The 21,785-nt window shown below is 37.9% G+C and overlaps 2 protein-coding genes and 1 long non-coding RNA gene across 5 annotated transcripts; all 3 read right to left on the reverse strand.

Annotated features, from left to right (window-relative positions):
• Positions 1-1,291: 1,291 nt before the first annotated feature.
• Positions 1,292-12,789, reverse strand: LOC111324274 (uncharacterized). 2 transcript variants are annotated; one of them, XM_022927792.2, is made up of 5 exons: positions 8,982-12,789; positions 6,432-6,718; positions 3,884-4,136; positions 2,560-2,809; positions 1,292-2,013 (listed from the first exon to the last, which is right to left on the reverse strand). In XM_022927792.2, the coding sequence occupies exons 1-4, from the start codon at positions 9,051-9,053 to the stop codon at positions 2,582-2,584; spliced, it is 840 nt and encodes a 279-aa protein (XP_022783527.2). In that variant the 5' UTR covers positions 9,054-12,789; the 3' UTR covers positions 1,292-2,013; positions 2,560-2,581. The 2 variants fall into 2 exon arrangements, with proteins under 2 accessions (XP_022783527.2, XP_088596237.1); XM_088740111.1 differs by lacking the exon at positions 8,982-12,789 and adding an exon at positions 7,229-7,346.
• A 148-nt stretch (positions 12,790-12,937) lies between these two features.
• Positions 12,938-21,244, reverse strand: LOC148741391 (uncharacterized). 2 transcript variants are annotated; one of them, XM_088740116.1, is made up of 3 exons: positions 21,039-21,244; positions 13,611-13,898; positions 12,938-13,495 (listed from the first exon to the last, which is right to left on the reverse strand). In XM_088740116.1, exons 1-3 carry the CDS (start codon positions 21,112-21,114, stop codon positions 13,425-13,427), a joined length of 435 nt encoding a protein of 144 aa, XP_088596242.1. In that variant the 5' UTR covers positions 21,115-21,244; the 3' UTR covers positions 12,938-13,424. The 2 variants fall into 2 exon arrangements, with proteins under 2 accessions (XP_088596242.1, XP_088596245.1); XM_088740119.1 differs by having other exon boundaries at positions 12,938-13,489; positions 21,039-21,242.
• On the reverse strand, positions 18,102-20,672 carry LOC148741392 (uncharacterized). The gene is made up of 2 exons (XR_015993633.1): positions 20,433-20,672; positions 18,102-19,682 (listed from the first exon to the last, which is right to left on the reverse strand). It is a non-coding gene; the product is annotated as an uncharacterized LOC148741392 (long non-coding RNA).
• Positions 21,245-21,785: the final 541 nt, after the last annotated feature.

Here is a 21,785-nt window from a genome sequence, read left to right on the forward strand (position 1 = left end):
CCTTGCTTGACGCCAGTTTTTACTTGGAATCATTCGGATGTTTGACCTCCATCAAGGACTGCAGATTTGGAATCTTGGTAAAGGAGTTGGATTATTCTGATGAGTTTACTCGGTATTCCATATAGCTTCATAATAACTGTCAGTGACGATTACTGACACACAAAGGGTTAAGGCTTGTGAAAGAAATCAAACACTGAGCTAACATCGGCGACGCACTTATGAATTGAATAAAGCGTAGGAACTTGACCAGCCGCCTCTTGTAAACAAATTCCATCCAAAATCCACTATTATCCAATACTTTAACACAGCCTTTAATTTAAATTTCGCTTTCAGGTTTTCAAAGGCTAATCAAATGGCGGCAAAGAGTTATAATTTTCATCAGAAATTCGTTTCTCTTCTTTATCTCAACCAAAACTTTCGTTTAAGGGCTCTTTTTAAAGCTTTTAAAACGCTTCTCAAGACTAAACCGAAAGTGAAATCGTTAATTTAGCGCAAGGCGTTCAGTTGCAGAAAAACACAAGGTGATATTTTTGGTAAACGCGAATTAAATATAAACAAAAGGATACTAATTTAATGCCACGCAATTAGCCCGCCTTGTTAAAGCCTTTCGAAAAAGAATAATAGCTTCTCCGCCCAAAAGTCGCAAGTTCTTCCATCAACAGCCTTTATACTCTCATCGGACAAAGGCCGAACGCGTGCGAACGGCTCTCGAAAATGTTTGTGAGCCCTTGTGGTAAAAATGGCAGCGGCTACCTCCATTTCAGAAAGACACACTTAAACCGTCGTGAAGTTGTAATAGACCACTTTCATAAATGGCTGCCGGATTAATATTCTTTTGTTTAAATTTAGATTAGCCCTTCTGGCCTCGCTTGAGATAATGTCTTCTTTTGAATTTTGTACTGGAGAACGGGGCCATAAAGGCTAATTTAAATTTAAACAAAAGAATATTAATCCGGCCGCCATTTATGAAAGTGGTCTATGTCAATTGGGGGATTATTAGCTGATCCAATACCAAATTCTCTCATCTAATATTATAAGAATTGTATGGCAGACAGTAAGGAGAGTTACTATTGAGATCTTGGGTGTGTAAGGGTTAAGTCAAAAGGGAACTTTGACCCTCCATATTATACGCTGCCTATTTGAGGAGATTGTTACAAGGGCCATTTTGCCTTTTTGCAGCAGATAAATCTATATCAATCACTTAAAAGAAATAACTTAGCTCTTATCCTAGAGGCTCAAACACTCTTTAGGAACATGAAAATATTTGAACAGCAACGACAACAACAACAACAACAACAACAACAATTTATTCTTTGATTTTTATATAAAAATAACAGTGGGATTGTTTGCCCCTCAAAAAGCTAGAAAGCTAATCATGGTGGGGCAAGACAAGTACCTGAATAACATAAATCGTCTAATATCTTAGGACAAGGAGTCGTTATTTACACAGTCACACAGAAAAAGATAAGAATCAAGACATTTCAACCTAGAAGGTGTGTCTATGTACCTACTTTTTTAATGATCATGGGGATTTGAATGTAGTTATGTTCTTTTTCTAAGATATCAAAATGATGGCAATTTGTGAAAAACTTTTTTGGAAAGCTTTCTTTGGGAGATCCATTATACAGCTTGGTATCTTATTCCACAGCTTTACCCCGATCCGAGAGAAGGAATTGTTTTGTATTTCTAGTCTCGAACTTTTGACATAAGACTTTCCAGACGTAAGCGATCGTGTATTGTATGAATAAATATTAGACGTTTTCTGAAATAGATCACTCATATTCTTTTCCAATGAAATCTAGACAAAACTTACAAAATCATCATTGCTAATTTACTGTTGCTAATAAAGTACTGACTTAACTCACACAATGCATTTATAAGCTACTTGAGGCAATTTGTGTAGGGAGAAATAATGACAATATCTTGAATAACAGCTTGCCATGCACCATAAATGTCACCGCCATCCAATGATTGTCTCTAGTACTAACTATTGGGTAACCTCCTTGCATCTCCCTTACCAACAGAGAACATAAGAGTTAATTCCTATCATCAATCTCAAGAATTAAGAATTTCATGATTAAGACATCTATCGTAGCGTGAAACTGATTTGAATACATTAAGCTGAAATCAACTTTGAAGGAGGCTTGATGGTGTTTTTTGACAATGGAGATCTGAATGCGATCATATCATGAGCTATAAGTGTCAATATGCAAAACAAACATGGCAGCCGCTCCACACAGTCTCATGATTTAAATTTGAAAGGGCTTATTAGTTTAATGCAGAGATTTGGAAATTTTCGGAAACTTCATTACCATTGCTCTTTCTTGTTTTTGTTGTGATAAATAGATACACTGCGCATGCCCAAGAATGCTAAGCGCTCCTTTTGCCTGTGATTACTGCGTTTTTCAATTTGCTAAGGTAGTGGATCGGGGGTAGAAAACATTTGATACATTTTGCACTGTATATCGAAAATGATTGTTGCGTTTCCAGAGCGTAAACGCCGTTTTCAAATTATGTAGCATAGTGCGGATGAGCTTCAAAAGTATTCGATGATCTCACCTGGTGCATCGGTCTCGTCTCCCTAAACGGGATTCTTGGTTGTTGTGTCACAGGTAACGACCTCACCAACAAATTCACCTTTTCTGATTTCCAGTCGATTTTCTCCTTTAATGTAATCAACATTGCAACACTTGTAGAGGAGTGGTGCATTTGCAGTCCTTGATGCTAGCTCTGAAGGATGGGTTGACTTAAAAAATTGGGAAAACGGACTCAACACAGAAGGCCCATCTACCGTGACTTCAGCTGCGGTCTGGAGCAAAGTAAATAAAAGTGAGTTTTATAATAAAGTGGCAAACCTGTGTTACTTAGTTACTTACAGATTAACAAATGGTAAACACCACAGCGTACACTATTCAGTTATGGATGCACGCGGGAAATTGCTATGCGCGAAAGAAGCGTAAGAGTCGCACGAGCCGGTAGCTGAGAGCGACTCTGGCTTCTTGAGTGCTTAATAAACCTCCAAAGTGATAACATTGACATGTTGTAACAAAAGAGTTTCCTTTTATTTAACACTGAAATCTTACGTGACCAGAAAAAACAAGCGCGCGGAAACTATAGTCTTTGCATTTGCTTACTTCAGCAGCGCACACTCATGGGCAAATGGTGGACACTGAAGGGACCAATCAGAGCGCGCGCTTTACCTTGGTTATGTTCTAAAATTAGATAGAAGTGAGGGAGAGGAAATCGTCAAAGCATTTCCAGAAATGGGAGAAACCCTGTCTAACTTAATTTTTTTGTTCGTAATTCAAATTGGTCTTCAGTGTTGTAACAGTGTCATATCCGGAACCTCGTTTCTACATTGTTGAGTGGAGATAATAAACTAAAAAATAATCTTTGTAACACTTTAATTTTGATGTAGGGTAATTTGTAGGTTAGTATTACGTACTAATTTCTAAAGTCAAAGAATACACCAATTACAAAATCGCAGAAACGCAAAAAGGTTCTAGGTAGGTCATATCTCGGATTTCAAATACTGTTACATTCGCTTGATTGTCTAATCAGTTCTGAATAGTCAAAGTCCGCAATTTATCCATTCATTTAACGTTCCGTTACTAATCCTATGGTACACTTGAAGTAAAGAAGAATTTTGGAAAAGCTTTGTTCGCTAATGTCTTATAGACCAGCTTATAAAAGGTTTCATAATCTTGGTAAGGAACCCACACAAACAAGCTTGAACTTACTAGAAAGCAATGTATATCAAGCGGTAAGGATGGTAAGGGTAAACTAAATTACAAATAAACCTGTTATTAATTTTGTTTTGTTTTGTGTTGTTTATTTTGAGCTAAAGAAAAGTAGCACGCATTTTTAACAATATAGACATTACCTCTTGTTTTCTCACCCCAGTTAGTTCGAACTTCTCGCTGTAAACCACAGATGTGATGAGAAGCAGTTTATATCCTTCAGCGAAACTCTTCATCATTTTACGATCCATTTCACTCCTTGCTAAAAGGTCTCGGAGATCTGGATCATCAATGTATTTCTGGCTTAGTTTTCCCAGTTTTATAACGCCTTGATCATTGCTTAATCGGATGGTTCCCTCCAAAATTCCTCCAACACCCACGTCAAGGTTTCGTTCACTAAAAATAAAAAAATAAAAAAAAACATTTTATGTAACTCAAAATCATATGATATATGGATGTTGTTTCACAAAAACTTTAGCTATATGGCTAGCTATGTCGACTGGCAATACAGAACAGCATGTTTGAGTGGCGGCTCTATAAGCCGATTCCACTTGCTCAGGATTGCCCGTCTTAATTCCACGAGGAAACAGTCTAGTGAGCAACTTAAATGCCTAGTTACCACTGGGTACCAGTTTTTTTCAAGGCGGAAGTTCTATAAAGTTTAATTGAGCAACAGAAGAGTCACCAAAACATTTTAAGAAAGTCAGGAAAGTGATAATCACAAGTTTCGGGAATTGCGTGATGGTTTTGGGAACGGCGTAATAGTTTTGCCATAAAATATTTCGTTCAGCAAATGGTACAACCGCACCTTTAGTGAAAAAGACTGTGAGAGTGACTAAGACACAACAGTTACAATGAAAACAAAAACAACAATGACAGTGAAAGCGACATCGAGGATGACAACGAAACTGACGATGACAAATGCAATGATATTAAACAAAACAATGGCAATGACACCGACAACGACTATAACAATGACAAAGACAATGATGATGACAATGACAATGATGACGACAAATACAATCACATTGACCAAATAAATGGTAATGAGAACGACAATGACAACGATAACGACGATAATAATGAGAACGACACTGAGGATGATAGTGACAATGATGACGACAAATACAATGACATTGACCAAATCAGTGGCAATAACAACGACAACGACAGTAACAGTGACAACGACATGATAATGACGATAATAATGAGAACGACACCGAGGATGATAATGACAATGATGATGACAAATACAATGACATTGACCAAATCAGTGACAATGACAACGACAACGACAGTAACAGTGACAACGACATGATAATGACGATAATGATAATAAAGATGATGAGAAATACAATGACAATGAACAAAACAATGGCAATGACAACGACAACGACAATAACAGAGACGATGACAATGATGATGACAAATACACTGACATTGACCAAATAAATGGCAACGACAACAACAATGACAACGACATTGATGAGGACAATGACAATGATGGTGACAAATATAATGACATTGACCTAATCACTGGTAATGAAAACGACAACGACAGTAACACTGAGAACGACAATGAGGATGATAATGAGAGTGATGATGACAAATACAATGGCATTGACCTAATCAATGGCAATGACAACGACAACGGAAATAATGAGAACGACAATGAGGACGATGATGTCGATGACGATGACAAAGACCTTGACAATGATAATGACGACGAAAATAATAGCGACAATGAGGATGGTAATGACAAACATAATGGCATTGACCAAAACAATGGCCATGACAATGACGACGCGTTGACAAGGATAATGACCACGACAATAACAATGAAACAGTGATAATGACAGTGACGACAACACTGACAATGACAATGATGATGACGATTTAGTACAATTTCATCCGCAGTAACTCGAACCCTCAAAAACTCGAACCTACTGCTTACCTCGTTTCCCTTCAGTTCATTGTCAATATATATTTTTACCCTTTACAACTCAAGCCACGTCGAACCACTTCTGACAGTACGCATTAAGTCAGGACAAAAAGTGCAATGCAGTTCAAAAAACTAAATTATTTTTAAGCAGCTTTGTAGTCTTTGAATTTTTATTTCAACGTGCTAGTCCAGTTCAGGTTTCGTTGGTTTCGGGTACATTAAAAATATAATTTTCGTTACCTTCTGATATCTAAAGTAATTTAGTGTCCCATTTTGACTCGACTTCTCTATGGTCAAATTTGATTAAAATATATATACTGTATGAATAGAACAAACAGTGAACACCGTTTTTTCCTTCGTTCCTGTCTTCCAATAACTCTAACGCTAGATAACCCCAACCTTTTTCAGTTTCTCTTGAATGTTCGAGTTGTAGGGAGCCGACTGTATTATCGTTATCTTCATTGAAAGAGTGACTGAAAGGCGTTTAAAGAATGCACCTTCAGGAACCTCGTTAGAATGTTAAATGACAGAACAGTATCTGAGGCTTTCCCTTATTTACTTCAACTCTTCTTCCGGTGAAAAATAATTTGAAGGCAATAACTATGCCAGGGCTAAATTGCAATTTTGGCTGTTTACTTGCACGATAATCTCACCAATACATTAGCTTGTCTTATCATTAAACAAACGCTGTTAAAGATGCAACATACTGATCACCAGGCAACAAAAATTGGGTCAAAGCGTTATCATACCTGGCTTCCAATGCAATGGTTTCGTGCTGCTTTAAAGTAACAATTTCCTCTTTGATCTTAGATGCCAAGCATTTGCGAAACTCCTCAGACTCTTCGCTTTTAACGTATTTCGCCAGTTCTGCAAGAACTATGACTTCCAATTTTGCGAAAGGTCGCTTCCATAGTGGCCGATTCTTTTTAACCACCAATGCCAGGGGTTTTACTTGTTTGATATCACCGTGAAGGGCGGGGAACCATCTATGGCTGAAATGTTCTTCGGCAAACTTTCTTAGTGACTCCTCCCTGATCTAAAAACAAATCGAAAGTAAATCCATAGTCAGCTCACTCTGTATTAACCATTATCCTGATCAGACCCATAGTGGGTACTTTCATATCAAAATCATCGGGATCTGTGGAACTCTTTCAGTAAAATCTTTAAGGGAGACTAGTTGGCCATTTTCGATGTATTAATAATATTCTAAGATGGCTTCCAGCTCAGGGGAATAAAACAAAAGAAATTAGCTATTCATTCCTCAACCTGGATGTGATTTCTTCTGTTTTACTCCCCCAAGCCTCGAAGCCAAGTGTGACTGAATTTGAATATATCAAAAATGGCCTATTAGGTGTTACCCCGAGCTCCACCTGACAACCAAAGGACGTTATTTCGAAACATCTACCGTCAGAGCTAGTTCACTGAGCCAAAGTGACTCTAATTTCATAATTTTTCCCAGCCATAAACATACCTAATTTACAATAAAATATTGCCACTGATATTGCCAATGAAAACTCTAAAAGAAACTCTAGTATGTGATATGCACCTGAGACGAGACCAGGCCCCGTAAATGTTGTTTGTTAGACCGCAGCCCTTCCTCGATGCTCATGATCTCGGGATAAAAGAAATTATGGGATGTATGTCGATAGAGGGCCTAGTTGTCGAGAGGGGGCTGGGGAGGGGAGTGAAAAAGCTTTAGAAGCCAAATAGTCCATGCATGAATGCCACTGTTCCGTGATTTCTGCATGAAGAGGCGGTAAGGAGCTTTTTTACTCTTCCTGAATGAGATGTGAATTCATACAAGGTTACTTCTTCACCATTCTGTCGGATTTATTTGTCAGTTGCTTGGAACCAGTCATACTTCGGGGTAACGACAGACATTTTGTAAGCATTAAGGGCGCGGGGGGGGGGGGAGTCTTACAGAAGGCAAGAACATAATGACTTGGCAAATGATCGGATCTACGGCTTATGAATCGGATTCCAGGGCCTGATTGGATCGAGGAGATAATAGGGAAGTAAATCTGCAAATGTCGATGGTCAATCAAAATTTTACAACATTATTCATTTAGAGTTTGGGACGTTTAACAGTAGTCGGTTAGTTCGAGCAGACCCTCTGATTGATTAATCAACCATGGTTTCAATTCTTCTATAAAAAGTAAGCTTTTCACGGCCAAAAAGAAAACTATAGTATCAATAAGTTTCCAAGGTTTTTTTTTATATCAGTTTTAGTAATGGACAACGAGAATATCTAATTGGAATAGATCGAAATGGAACGTCACCTTTTTCATTTTCTTTGATAAAGGAAACAAAATATTAAAAATAAAACAAAAAAAAAACAAAAAAAAAACAGAAGATAGGGCCAACAGTGAGCGATTGATCTGGAAGCAGATGAAGTTCAAACCCTCACACCCAAAAAAAGGGTTCGAGTAGTGTAGGTAGTCTGGCCTGGCATGACAATAGAATATACTTAACAATAGAATAGATTAGAATTAAATGGTTGTTAAAACGGTCGTGTCCATGGGTACCGAGTAGCCGAACAGCCGAAGACTGAGCCGAAGTAGAGAACCGAAGATTGAGTAGTCGAAGTGGAGCCAAAGTAGAGAACCGAATATTGAGTAGCCGAATAGCCGAAGTAGAGCCGAAGTTATGTGTGTATGTGATGTGTGATGTGTGATGTGTGATGTGTGAGGTCAAATTAAGACAGTTCTCGGAAAAGAAATTCTTAGTCTTTCGTAACGTACAACCACTTCCATTTTGCTGATCAGAACGGAATATGGAACAGCAATCGCATAAAAATCTACCCTGTGTGATATGAGCTATCTCAACAATTAGTTCTCTGTTCATTTGGTAGACCTCTAACTGGCCTTTAGTAATATCGCCAAACCTAAGGTTAATTTCATTAGTTGGAATTGGAATGCCAAACTGGTCTAGTTGATAATGTCTAGAATTTGTTTCGCCACTCTTTCCGTAAACGTTCCAAACAAAAATGGTAAATTAAGAAAAATTTAGAAAAATTCTCCCCCCTGAGTGATATGAACTTAACTGATTATTGGCGGAATTTTGTGTATGAATAGATGAGTCTGGTAAATCGCTGCTTTTGTTATAGTGTGTCGTATGAAAATGCCGAAAAAATGTCACAAAAGAGGAAATTTTTTTTTATGGCGTGGAATGTTCTGTACCGCCTCGTTACAGCCATAGCTGAAGGAGGAATTAGGTAGGGAAACGGCTTAACTCTCCTTAAAAAACTTTGTTACATTTTACAGAAATCAATGATCATTATGTTCAAATTTAACACCTACCTTTTCAAAGTAGGAAGATTTAATCGTTCTTTTCTGGATGGCTCCAGCTCTGGTTATCGTGGGTAAACTCATTACTCAATGATGATATCAGCTCAGAACATGCGAAACAAACAAAAAAAGAAAAACAGCTATAAACGGGATATATACACATGATCATCTGACAATCTTTATTTCGGTTTCCTTCGAATCAAGTCGACTACTGATTTAAGATTCTGACAAGATAATGAAGATGATTTTGAAATACCAAAATAAAGTTTTCATCGCTCCTTTGGTATCATTTTCGTGGCGATTGCGTTATTGCAGATCGACTTTTATTATTCGCATATCAGCATTTTAGCTCGTAACCGCGCTTTCATTTCACCAATAACCGGTATTGTTACGCTTTGTTTAAACTGTTTCAAGCTAAGTATCTGATATTATAACGCCGGCAAAAACAAACGCTAATACAACTGAACCAAGAATAGAACTGAAACAGAAAAAAATCATTATCCAATGATGGTGGGTGTTATTCTCAATGCGCGGGGGTTGTGTGACAGATATATTCGCAGACATACGTTTACGACGGTTCGCGGTGAAACCTTCCAAAACATTTTACAACTTCCGAAAGGATTACAACTGCAGGAAGTATTAGAACTACATCCGAAAGAGTAACAACGTCAAGATCACCATAGTAATGAAATGAAATCATAGATGTCTGACCTTAGAGACAGAATCATGAACCTTTTTTATGAGAATAACTTGATTATGTTGAAAGGAAAATAACTAAGTCAGGAGGTAGTGCATCCAAGCGTAGTTTACAGTGCAGCTATTTCAATCTGATAATCACACTGATCTATCAAAACTGATCACTTCAGGAGGAGAAAGCTATTCTTTTCCCAAATTGGAATAAAACTGAACAAAGATAATGTCACATCTTTTAAAGAGTACCTAGTCCCCTTCTTAGAGAGTTAAAAGAAAAACACAACATCATGATGTCAGTCAAAGAATTAAATGACGACCTGTTCTGAGGTATAAAGCCAAACGCATGAAATCAGCTTATTCAACCGTCAAGTTGGTCAGTTTCTTAATTTCTAAGGCGCAACGCATGTTCAATTCTATTAAGGCGCAACGCATCCTTTCACTGGATGTTAGTCCATCATTCTGCCTTCGGTTTTCCTAACAGTTCTCCAGCACCTATTCATACTGATTGGTGAAGGAAGCCAGGTCAGTGAGAGTGACATGGTGTATTGTTCTATCACTAAAACCTCGGCCCGGAGATCTGGACCGCAAAAACTTAACTTCAACAAGAGTTCTTCGCACTCTAGCACTTTTTTCTGACTTCTTGAAAAACCCTTTTTTGAAAAGTCAATCATATTAGCTGCGATATTCAATTGTACCTACAGAAAAACTCTTCTTCGGTTGTATTTTTCATATGACAACCATAATCAGATTCTGTAAAAGTTATTAAAACATAAAACAAATGGCAGTAACAGTAGGAACAAACGCTCGGGGCCAATTCCATATTTTCAGCGTCTGTGTCCCCACTATATGCTGTTCAACATGCTGAACGTTATTAGAGAGGATCATTTACTGAAAGAGCTTTGAAAGTAAGAGTAGTTTGCCTTGTCAGATCTTTTAATTTTAAACAAGAATATTTGATGCCCCTGTTAACTTTTCCAACTAATTTGTACTTGTTTTTGTATACTGCATTCCTCAAAAAATAGAGACAAAACATTAGTTCTGGTGAGAGCGAGTAACTGTTAGTTTCGAAAAGCGTATCTCGTCTACATTTCCTCTTATGTACGTCTGTTAATGATTATTATTACTTCTGAATAAGTTCCTTATTTCAATCAGTTTCATTTGTGCGCGTGTATTAGATATTGCATTCCACACTTCATCGCTATAGGTTGCTGTTCATACCACCAAATTTTTGTGTGCTATTTACGAATCATCTACTATCAACGAGTTACCTACAATCGTTCGGAGCTCGACCAAAGTAAGTCTTTCTTTATTTTACATTTAAGATATTTCCCTTTTTGCTCTGTATTATTGGTTATTTCTCGCTTTCAGTTCACTTTATAATCGCTTCATTGTTAATTAGGCTAAAGTCACATTTCTCAGGGATATTTTCTTAGTTTAGTTTCTGCTGTGTTTTCTCATAATTCGAACCACACAAATTCAGCCACATACATTCAGCAACACAAATTCAGCTACAACCGTCAATGATAACTTCGCAATCTTCAATCTCTACTTCGCCCTTTTCATCTATGATTTCACACCGATCTCTTTATTTTCGTTTGTAATTTTGATTACGTACCGCATTTAATTCAACCGTGATTTCTACTATGAAAGTGTGTTCGAATTGTCTTCTCCGCTATATATTGGTAACTTTTTGAGGTTACATTAACCAATAAGATCTTGATGAGTTCCACAAGATACTATACCAGCGTTTCTTGGTATAGATAAAAACTTTTTTTTTACATCGTCAACAAAGCTCTTTGACGGAAAAAAGTATTTTTGCTGGTGCTTTCAGAGTATGACGTGAAAAGTTACCCCAGGAAGCTTTTACGAGGCGGAGATGGATGTAAACATGTTTACAAATTAGACAGATTATCGTTCAGAAAAGTCTACAAGTAATTGAGAATAAGCTTGTAGGTCCAAGAAACACTCTTCAAAAAGGGAGGTGGGAAATAGTGTGTCTGTAAATCACGACCAGCTCACCACCCTATCTACGTACTTCCAACAAACGTAGAGGTTCGTAAGAAGGTAGAGACTAGCTAATCTTGGTGGTGTTGGAGGAAAATAAAAGCACCCATACCTGACGGGGGTATAGAAATGAAGGGAGACATCTTACCCAGCTTTTTAACGTTAGTCAAGTGGATGGAAACTAAGCGGGCCACAATAGTAACAAAACATTGGCGGTGAGATTGTGGTTAGCGGCTTAAAACCAACGCCTGGTAACCTAATAACAAACCAACTTGTGTATGTATTCCCAGCACCCTAATTCTCTCAGTTATTACTTATATCTACATTCGGCGATTTCTAAGAAATCGCGGCAATGGCTCTTTGAAATGAACGAAAGAGGACCCCTTTAGGTTCCAAGTCTCGCAGAGGTCTCAGAAAATTTGTCTTTCTTCCTTGCGTAAAATGGTCTCAAATGGTAACTCATTCGACCAACGAGCCAAAATGTACCAGGTCTTTACACTTCTCCACGTTAAATTTTTTCTGTGCTGCGCGTTTAGGTCCTGGTAAAAGAAGCCAGTTCTACGACATTGTGGCTGTTGATTGAGCACTAGGACTGGAGCAAATATTGAACGATTGAATGTTCATTTGACCAAAAACTGCAACTCAATTAGCACTTTGCTTTGATTCACTGCTCTTAGTGCGCTGGGTTTGTTGCTTTTCGATGCTCAATATTCAAGTTTTCTACCAGCCGAAAGACCAACCAGGAGAAAACTGAATGAGATAGCCATCACAGAAAAGTAGGACTTGCCCCTTAAGCAGACTCTGATGTCTGGAGAATTATCTATAATTCACTTCAATGCGTTTACTTAAAGCTGATATATCAACATTTCCAACTGGCTTAGGAATGCTCATAACTTTTTCGCGCTTTTCAGGCGAACGGAGGAGAGCGCGCGACGACTGCGCAGGAAGAAGTACGAGTTAATCGTAAGTGGGGGATTGAATGTGTGTACACCTCATTTTATAAGCCGGTGATACATCTGGCGATTTTATTGGCGAATTTCATCGCCGCGATCGGCGTATTTAATTGCAGATAGCTAGCATGTCAGATGTCGGCAATTTTATAAGCCGATCACCGCGATCAGCGTATGAAATCGACAGGTGTGACGCCAGCTTTTCAGAAAAAACATTTGCAGGTATTGCTAAAACATTTGGGGCACGATGTTTTAGTTAACTTCACTGCTTGGAAAAGATAGCAAAGAAGTTATGCGTCTTACCCAAGAACATTATCTGAATACTAAAAGAAAAGCAGTTTCACTCTGTTGATGTTAAGTCCACTGATATGTCAAGATAAAACAGCTGATAAAATTAAAACTTACATCAAGTTCAATTAAAAAGCAGTGTTAGCGAGAAAGCTAAAAAATTATTAAAATTACTACAACAGCTAACCCCTTATAACCCACTGAAAAGTGTCCGTTTCATGAGTCCTACAATAGCATTTTGAAGTGATATAATGGTTTCCATTGAGGCCTTTTAGCTACGGAAAAATTTAGATTCCTGTTTGGGCTTCCAAGCCGTGGATCGGCTAGTACCTATTAGGAAATTTGTTTATAAAAAAAAAAAACGTTCTAAATTAGCTAATTTCTATCGATATGCGGGCTTTTCTTAAGCACAAATTAACAAAATTCACTGCAGCTACCGTGACTCACACGAGTTATATGTAAGAAGTCTTAACTAAACAGAGAAAAACAAAATTAAATTCATGAGCTGAATTATTCCCATTCAGCAGTGAGAGTTGCACAACATGACTTGTGCAGCTGCGCCATTCTGTGGGTTGTCATCGGTCCCTGAAACTAAACAGGACAAATATAATTTGCATATCACCAAAATTGAAATTACTTTTAGTCCAGAAGTAATGTTGGCTGTTATTCTCAAAAGAAAAACTGTTATGAACAAATAACACTTTACCATAGCAGAATCTTTGAATCAAATCGTTTCTTGCTATCTCCACGCGCCCCAAAGCTTGAGCAAGAGCTTCATAACTTGCCTGATCTACCCTCATTTGACGCCACTTATTCAAACATGAGAGTGCTCTTTCATACACATCATCTTCATTTTTCTGTATCTGTCTTATGATGGCATCTTGGATGCCCAGAGCTCGGCCGACACGTTTCCAGATCTCCACAATTTCCAAGGCAAGCTCAGCAATTTCTCTGTCTGTGGGTACACCTTCTTTTAACACACCTTCTGTTCCCACTGTTAACAAAGCAGTTATTTGCAAATACAAGTCAGTTTCTATGTCTGTTGATAAAATTTAAAGATTGTTCGTCTTTCAACTCATAAACCCATTTATTCGCTGGATAACGCATTCAAATTATTTAGAGGAGAAGTTACTTTATCACTTCATCCTTTTAGGGGTTAAAAAGAAACATAAAATCTCAATTATAATGATAATATTAATAAGAACAATCACAGGAACGGTGGAAAACACTTTTCTCTGAGTTTGCAAAAGGCTAAGAACACTACACGAACGAGGGTTTGATATTTATCATTATAATCTATATAATATTGGCTGGTTGGAAGTGATTAACAAGTATTATTACACGACTCGGGCAGTCAGAGAGCCAATAACTAAAAGCAACCAATCAAAATGCTCTATTGCCGGTCAATATTCTCTCAGTATTGGACCGGGCATTGTCCCGAATGGTCCCGAGTGATACCGCACTTGTGTCCCTTCGAACTTCAGTCGTATAATAAATCTCTTATTAACCAAGCTTGCTCGAGACCGTACTGGAAGAATATCGGCCTTTGGTCTTTTTCGTACGGAACTCGCTGCGCTCGGTCCGTACTGTCAAGACCTCGGGCCGATATTCTCCCAGTACGGCCCTTGCGCTTGGTTAATAAGATATATCTATTCACTTCGCGAGCAGCCGAAGAGACAAAATTGCGCGTCAACAATTTAATTTCCGACAGTTTTTTTTAGTATATTGACAGAAATAAACTAGTTTTTGTGCTTTTTGTGTGGTATAAATTATACCAAAACAATTATTCACATCAGAGTCGGTAAATGTGGTGAATACTGGCTTCCACCACTATTCACCCCCACCTCGTTGAATAATTGTCAACTATTATTATATTAATGCTCAGAACTTAATCAAAAGTTGTTTTTTTTTAAGTCACCCCATCATTAAAGCGTTTTGCTTTAAAAAAAGGGAAGTGGCACGAGACTTTGTTGTGTTTCCCTGCTGATGGACCTTGACACCCTATATACAACACAGCTATAGCACCAGAAAGTTTTCAAATTATGGATTTGCTTGGTTTAAGGCCCAATTCTCTTTTCAAAAAGCCGACATGTTGATTTCTTCACAACATGGTAGAGATTTCGCAAAGTACACCACTGAGATTTCCACCTCGCACTTCCCCTACTTGTTATTGTTTGCCGGGTTATAGAGGAGGTGAAATGACTGATGCATCCCTCCAACTGGAGGTGGCAAAGCATAATTTTCTCATTTCTCGTGCAAATCCTGTTTTACCTTGTGTACTTTTTGCAGACAAAAAAATTTCCAGTAAGAAACAGCGGAGATAGAGGCAAGTCATTATTAATTGGACACTGGCGGGAGAATGTCGCGACTGAACGTTGCCATTTTGTTTAGTTTTTATTTGTAAATCTTTCCTTATGTACACGCATTGCGTACCATTATATTTGTGACGCTTTGGTCATGTCATTTTTTTATGAGACCTCGTAGATGAGAAAGAAAAAATTAATTACAGTACCAGGAAGAAGCCCTTAATAATCTTTGTCAGATAAACACTCTTAATCATTGAATAACATGTCAAAATGCAACTTGAGTAAACCTTTTATCAAACTGTTCGAGTGGTTGTTAAAGAAAAGTATACAAGTAAGCATTGTAAACATTTTCCTACAAGTGAACCCAGTTATAATTTTGTGAGCGTGACGTAGCGTTACTAATCGTTTGAGTGTGACTCACGCGTGACGCACTGATGGAAGCGCGCTTAGCGTCATGGGCTAGATGACCTTGTGCTTTGCTTGAAGGAAATCCTCCCTTGGTATTATGGTGTAAGTACAGTCCGCGTTGTGAAATTAAATGTTCCTACTGAACCTTGAGTGAGCCTAATTTACTTTTCCAACAGACCCCCTGAGCTATGAACTGATACAAAAAGTTCATTTCCAGCCTCTCACTCATAATAATCTGAGTTGAGTGGCTCACAGTCTCTTTGATTCTTTGACAAATTTGAAAATAGTCAGTTACTCATCAGTGTCCGATCTCAACGCACCCATCCAAAAAATAACTCTTGTATACATAGAACGCCTATGTTTTGTGAAGGATGCTGCAGGCAATTCGAAAAGTACAGGCATAATGAAAGTCATTTAGAATGTCATTGCTATCTCAGGTTATTATTGAAGAGTTAAAGAACACTTTCAGCCTCAACTGTTAGTGCAGTGTACTTGTAATTTTAGCAGAAAATAAAACAGTACTTTGTTTTCGTTTAAAAGTTTTTTGACGTGATTCACAACTATCAGTGATGATTACTGACACACAAAGGGTCAATGTCAAGTAAAGAAAAGTAATATAACGTTACTACAGACGTTATCAGAGTGAAAACTTCTTTTCATTCACTAGTCTTGGATTATTATCAGATATAGTTTACGATGTGGAAATTTTCATGAAAAATTTCAATACTCTATTATGGTCAAAAACAAAACACCCACCCTGTTGCCTAATGGCATCCCTGCCTGAAGTCAAGGCAAAGAACAAAACACTGAGCTGAATGTTTGCTCACATCCCATTCCCCTTACACTTCACAGGTTGGGTTCCTTGCCTCTTGACTGAGCTTTGGGCTGTATGCAATTCTGAACATTTTACACTAGCCATTGACAGCACAGAGCCCAAAAGTGTGACCATGCAGCAATTATAATAAAATCACATTCTCTGTAATTGCATACCATCTGACCAGAAGTATATGTTGTAGTTCTATTTTATCCTTGGTTCAAATTTTTATTTCCTTTGACTCAAACTCATTAGTATACATTAACATGACCGAGAACAAAGGAAAATAAAATTTGAACCAAGTATAAAATTGAACTACAACATAATTATACATACTCAACTTCTGAATAAATTGTCTGACAATCTGATGATCTGAGAAGACTCTTATTACAGGCCAAACAACAAAGAACTTGAAATGTACAACTAATATCAGTAAGGATGCAAATCAAACATCTCCCCAAAGCCTGTATTCCCAGGAAACAAGACTGAATAAGGTCAGATTAAAATAGCGTGAAAATGTTTGTTGATTCCCCATGAAAATCAATGATTTACACTTATAAGATTTAAGAGAACTGAGGCTTAAATCAAAAGGGAACTTTGACCCTCCATATTATGCATTAATGCTGGCACCAGCTTGGCTGCCTATTTGGGGAGATTGTTGCAAGCGCCATTTTGCCTTTTTACAACAGATAAATCTCTATCAATCACTTAAAAGAAATTAGTTAGTTCTCATCCTAGAGGCTTAAACACTCTAAAGGAACATGAAAATATTTGAGCTGATCCCTCCTATTCTTTTCCAATGAAATCTAGACAAAACTTACAAAATCACCATTGCTAATTTACTGTTGCTAATAAAGTGCTGACAGAACTCGCACAATGCATAAGCTACTTGAGGCAATTTGTGTAGTGAGAAATAATGACAATATCTTAAATTTAACAGTTTGCCACCATAATGCCAATGCCATCCAATCTGTCTCTAGTACTAACTATTGGGTAACCTCACATCTCCCTTACCAACAGAGAACATAAGAGTTAATTCCTATCATCAATCTCAAGAATTAGGAATTTCATGATTAAGACATGTATTGTAGAGTGAAACTGATTTGAATAAATTTTAACCTACATCAATTTTGAAGGAGGCTTGACAGGGTTTTTTGACAGTGGAGATCTAAATGCAATCATAGCATGAGCTTTAAAAGTGTCAATATGCAAAACAAACATGGCAGCTTCACACAGTCTCATGATTCTTATCAAAAAAGGTGTGTTAGAACAGTATGGAACAGTGTAGTTTTTATGAAATGGACTCTAGCATTTCCAGCAACCATACCCATACTACCCATAGGCCTATTACGCCTTGAAAAGAAATTGACAGAAAAGGAAACACTGAGGAAAAAGGTTGCAAAATGACAGATTCAAGAGCTTATGCATGCTCAGATATTGATCTTGGCAAAGTGTTGACAACCAAAACAGAACCCTCATTATATTGCCAGCCAAACAGAGAAATCTCTTGAGGACAAACTTTGAGAGAAATTAATAATTAATTTCATTTAATTCAATTTTTTCAATTTGCCAACAGGCAGGGACACTGCAACAGCTTGTGACAATTACTTCGGGCCTAGTAAACCCACCCATCCCACCCCAGGGGGGGGACATCCACCACACAGTAATCTCGTGCAAGGTTTCCTTGCCTGACTTGCCCTTTGAAGGGAGGTTTATTTTCAAATACTCATGGGAGCCACTTAAGTAGAACAGAAATAGCAGTACAAAGAAACAAGGAGTTCCAGCCCCTTGAGTAATTGACCATTTGTTGTAACTTAAAGACTAATAATAATTGTACATCAACATTTCGAGACTTCTATTTTAATAGGATAGCAAATTTGTGGAACAATATACCTAATGATGCTAAGCAGGCTGAGTCTACTGCCTCTTTTAAGTGAAAACTTAAGTTGTTTTTATCTCAAGGGACTTTTCAACGTTTTTGATGGTGACCACTTTCACATCTTTAAAATAATTTTTCCCAAGTGTCGCTGGGTAAATACCCTTGTTGCATGCACTTGTTAAGCAGCCTATTTAGTCTATTTATATTTAATTTATTAAGTTAATATTTCAGGAGAGGGTTGGGTTGGAACATAAATCTAATAGGGGACTTATGTCCTATTGTTTTTTTGCTCTAGTACAGCTTTACAGAAATCCTTGAATAAATAAACATATAAATAAATAAATAAACACTCATCTCATGTTTAAGAATCAGTGCAAGTTTGATTATGTTTATCTGCAAGCTTTGATTCATCGTGCACTTTGACTAAAATTCATTTTGAAAGTCAGAAGCATTCTACTGAAGTAAACAGAATAAAGCTGACACCATTCATTTCAAATACCACATGAACATGAAGAAAAGGGCACCAGTTTAAACTCATGAGAACCTTTTTTTTTTTAGACTGAATTAAAGCTAAATAAATAAACAATGAACTGACAGTGGTGAGGTATTTAGGAGCTATGTAATAAATATAACTTTTTTTTTTTTACCACAGTTTCTCCAAATCTAGATTAAACTAAATTACTAAATAGATGCATAAATAAATACATAGACATAAACATAAACAGAATAAATAAATAATGATGATGGAGAGGCAGGATCCAAAAGCATCCTAGACACCATACGAGGGATGCTCCCCAGTAAGATATAAAATAAGTTCAACCACAGGCTTACCATCTTTAATATCTGTGGTTTTGGGTTTCTATGGTAATAAGGATCCTGTGGCATTTACATAGCTGTTACGAATGTAGTTCAAATATATTGCCTCTAGAATCTGTCCCTAGTAGTCAGGACATGAGGGGTACTCAAAGGAATTCCAAACATGCGTTTCGGTTATCGAAGTTTGGACCCAGCCACCCTACCTGAGGTACAAAAATCTGAAAAATGTGAAAAATTGTATCCCATGTCGGGGCCCCAGAGGCGCTACTTTGTACTTCCAGCAGATGTCATAAGCCAAGATCGACCAATAAGAATCGAGAAAGTTTTTGCCAACATTCTCAGGGAAACCCATGGAGTTTTAGATACGATAACTGAAACGCATGTTTGGAATTCCTTTGAGTACCCTTCATGTCCAGATCCCTAGAAGAGCTCCAAATCTACGACTTTGCGTTCCATTTTCTCGCAAACCATTGAATGGAATGATTCAAAACCGAGTCACCGTAACAGCTGGATAATCCTTCTGTGGCCCGTTGAATTTCAGGGGGAAAACAATACCTAGAAGATAAAACATTTTTGTCTTGATACGAGGTGGTATGTGATCTGGATGCCTAAGCTGCCTGCCTTGTCGCATTTCTTCACTGCCGAACTTTGAAAGCCCCAAACAAGCGATTTTGAGGCTTCCTGACAGAAAAAACACTTCCAAACAAGTAATGAACTATTAATCTTTATTCGGAGCTGATTTTTTTTTGATGAATGACTACTAGGGACAGATTCTAGAGGCAATATAATTGAACAACATTCGCAACGGCTATGTAAATGCCACAGGAACCCATTACTATAGAAACCCGAAACCACAGATATTTAAGACGGTAAGCCCGTGTTTCGACCGAAGTTTTTGCTCTAGTTAGCATTTCAAGCCCAAATGCAATAATGAAAAATTCCAATTAAAACAGCCAAAACAAAAACAAAACAAAAAAATAGGCTAATCATAAAGATGGAGTCATCGAGGCAAGACTATAACTATTGTTATGACCAGCAACGGTATCCGACCAACTCGTTTTTGTAAGAGCGACTCAATCCTGAAGCTGGTACATTTATTAAAGCCTTGTGTCCAGAATAACTTGAAAGTTGAGAGAAAGAAAAGACGATGTTATTGGACGTAATTTAAAGCTTGGTGGCCGAATGAAACTTGGAAGTTGAAGTAAAGTAAGATCAAATTGTAAATGACCTTTTTTCGCCGGATCAAATACTTCACATTCAACCTCGTGATTGATAAAAGTAAAGCATAAACACAGGAAGACTAACCTTGAAGGTTTTTCGTTTCATGTGGGCGTCTTGATCTTCGGTAAATAAAAGGTCAAACCTTACTGATTCAGGGTTTTTTCGCGTTTTGTTCGCTCTTTGACAATTCACATATCATCACCACAAGTATAATGCTGATAAACTTGACATATTCACTAATTTCTCTTGACAAAATACTCCAAAGGGCGACGAATCAGCGGAGGCGCGCGCAAACATAAAAACGACGGCAAAACTTACAGAACAATTCTCTCATTACGCATGCGCCGTCGAAATTCATGCTTCAATAAACCCATTAGTAGTGGGTGGTGATAACAAAACTTAATTAAAATTCAAGGCACCCGGCCCAAGAAGCGAAATGCACAAAAAATGTTTAGGAGTCACAGGTTGCTCGGTGCGGCTTCCTCCGGAACGGGGAGAGAAATGCTATGGCAATTAAACGTAGAGGTCTCTAGAAACCCCATACGAAGCAGATCGATTGGGTTGACAAATCCACAACTTAATATCGCAGAGCATTAAAAGGGTGACGAGGAATCAATAGTTGCGGGAGGATAAATTGACACAGTTCGGGTTTTAATCACATCCACTCAACGCAAATAACGTCAAACTTACCTGTGTCTTGGCTGGTATCACTTTGCCCATGGTTTGAAAGCATATGAGCATCCGAACAACCATGATAGGATGACATAGTAAAACCGCGTTGACCCTCGTACTCTCTCCGAGTATGCCAAGGACAGGAAGTGAAAGGAGCACCAAATTTTTCTTCTTATATCCGGGAAAAATTCAACCAATCACTTTTCAGGATCAGGCAGTCTATTGGTTCCCAAGGTTGGGCCTGCCTCTGTGAGTATATCAACCAGTCAACTTCTTAGGTTCCATTGTTTAATTTCCTTGACCTAGTAACTTTCACCGTACACGGGAATGAAATTGGGAGGCAATCTGTTGCTTTCTCGACTGCGATTGGAGGACAATCGAGGGAACGCCGTTTTAACCAATGTGCTCCGCTACTACAATTACTTCGGATTTATTATGCAATCACGCTTCTAGCTTACATGGCGCGTTTTAGAAAAATTAAAGCGAAGAAATCGAATACGAACTAAACATAATAAGCAGAAGGAGAAAGAGAACGAGAATGGCACTGAAAATAATCATGATTAATGCTGTCCAACTCCCATCGGGCTTGATACTAGGTATCTTGCGATCGTATACTCCGATAAATCGATCTCAACGCGTCGATCTCTCTGCTGCCTTCGATTATGTGCGAAATCTTGAATTACGATAAATAAAACATTCGAATAATTAAAACGTTTGAGCGTGACTCGCGTCACACAATCAACAGTCACCCCCAAGTGTTAGCAA

This window comes from Stylophora pistillata, chromosome 1, assembly GCF_964205215.1.
Source record: "Stylophora pistillata chromosome 1, jaStyPist1.2, whole genome shotgun sequence".
Classification (NCBI taxonomy): domain Eukaryota; kingdom Metazoa; phylum Cnidaria; class Anthozoa; order Scleractinia; family Pocilloporidae; genus Stylophora; species Stylophora pistillata.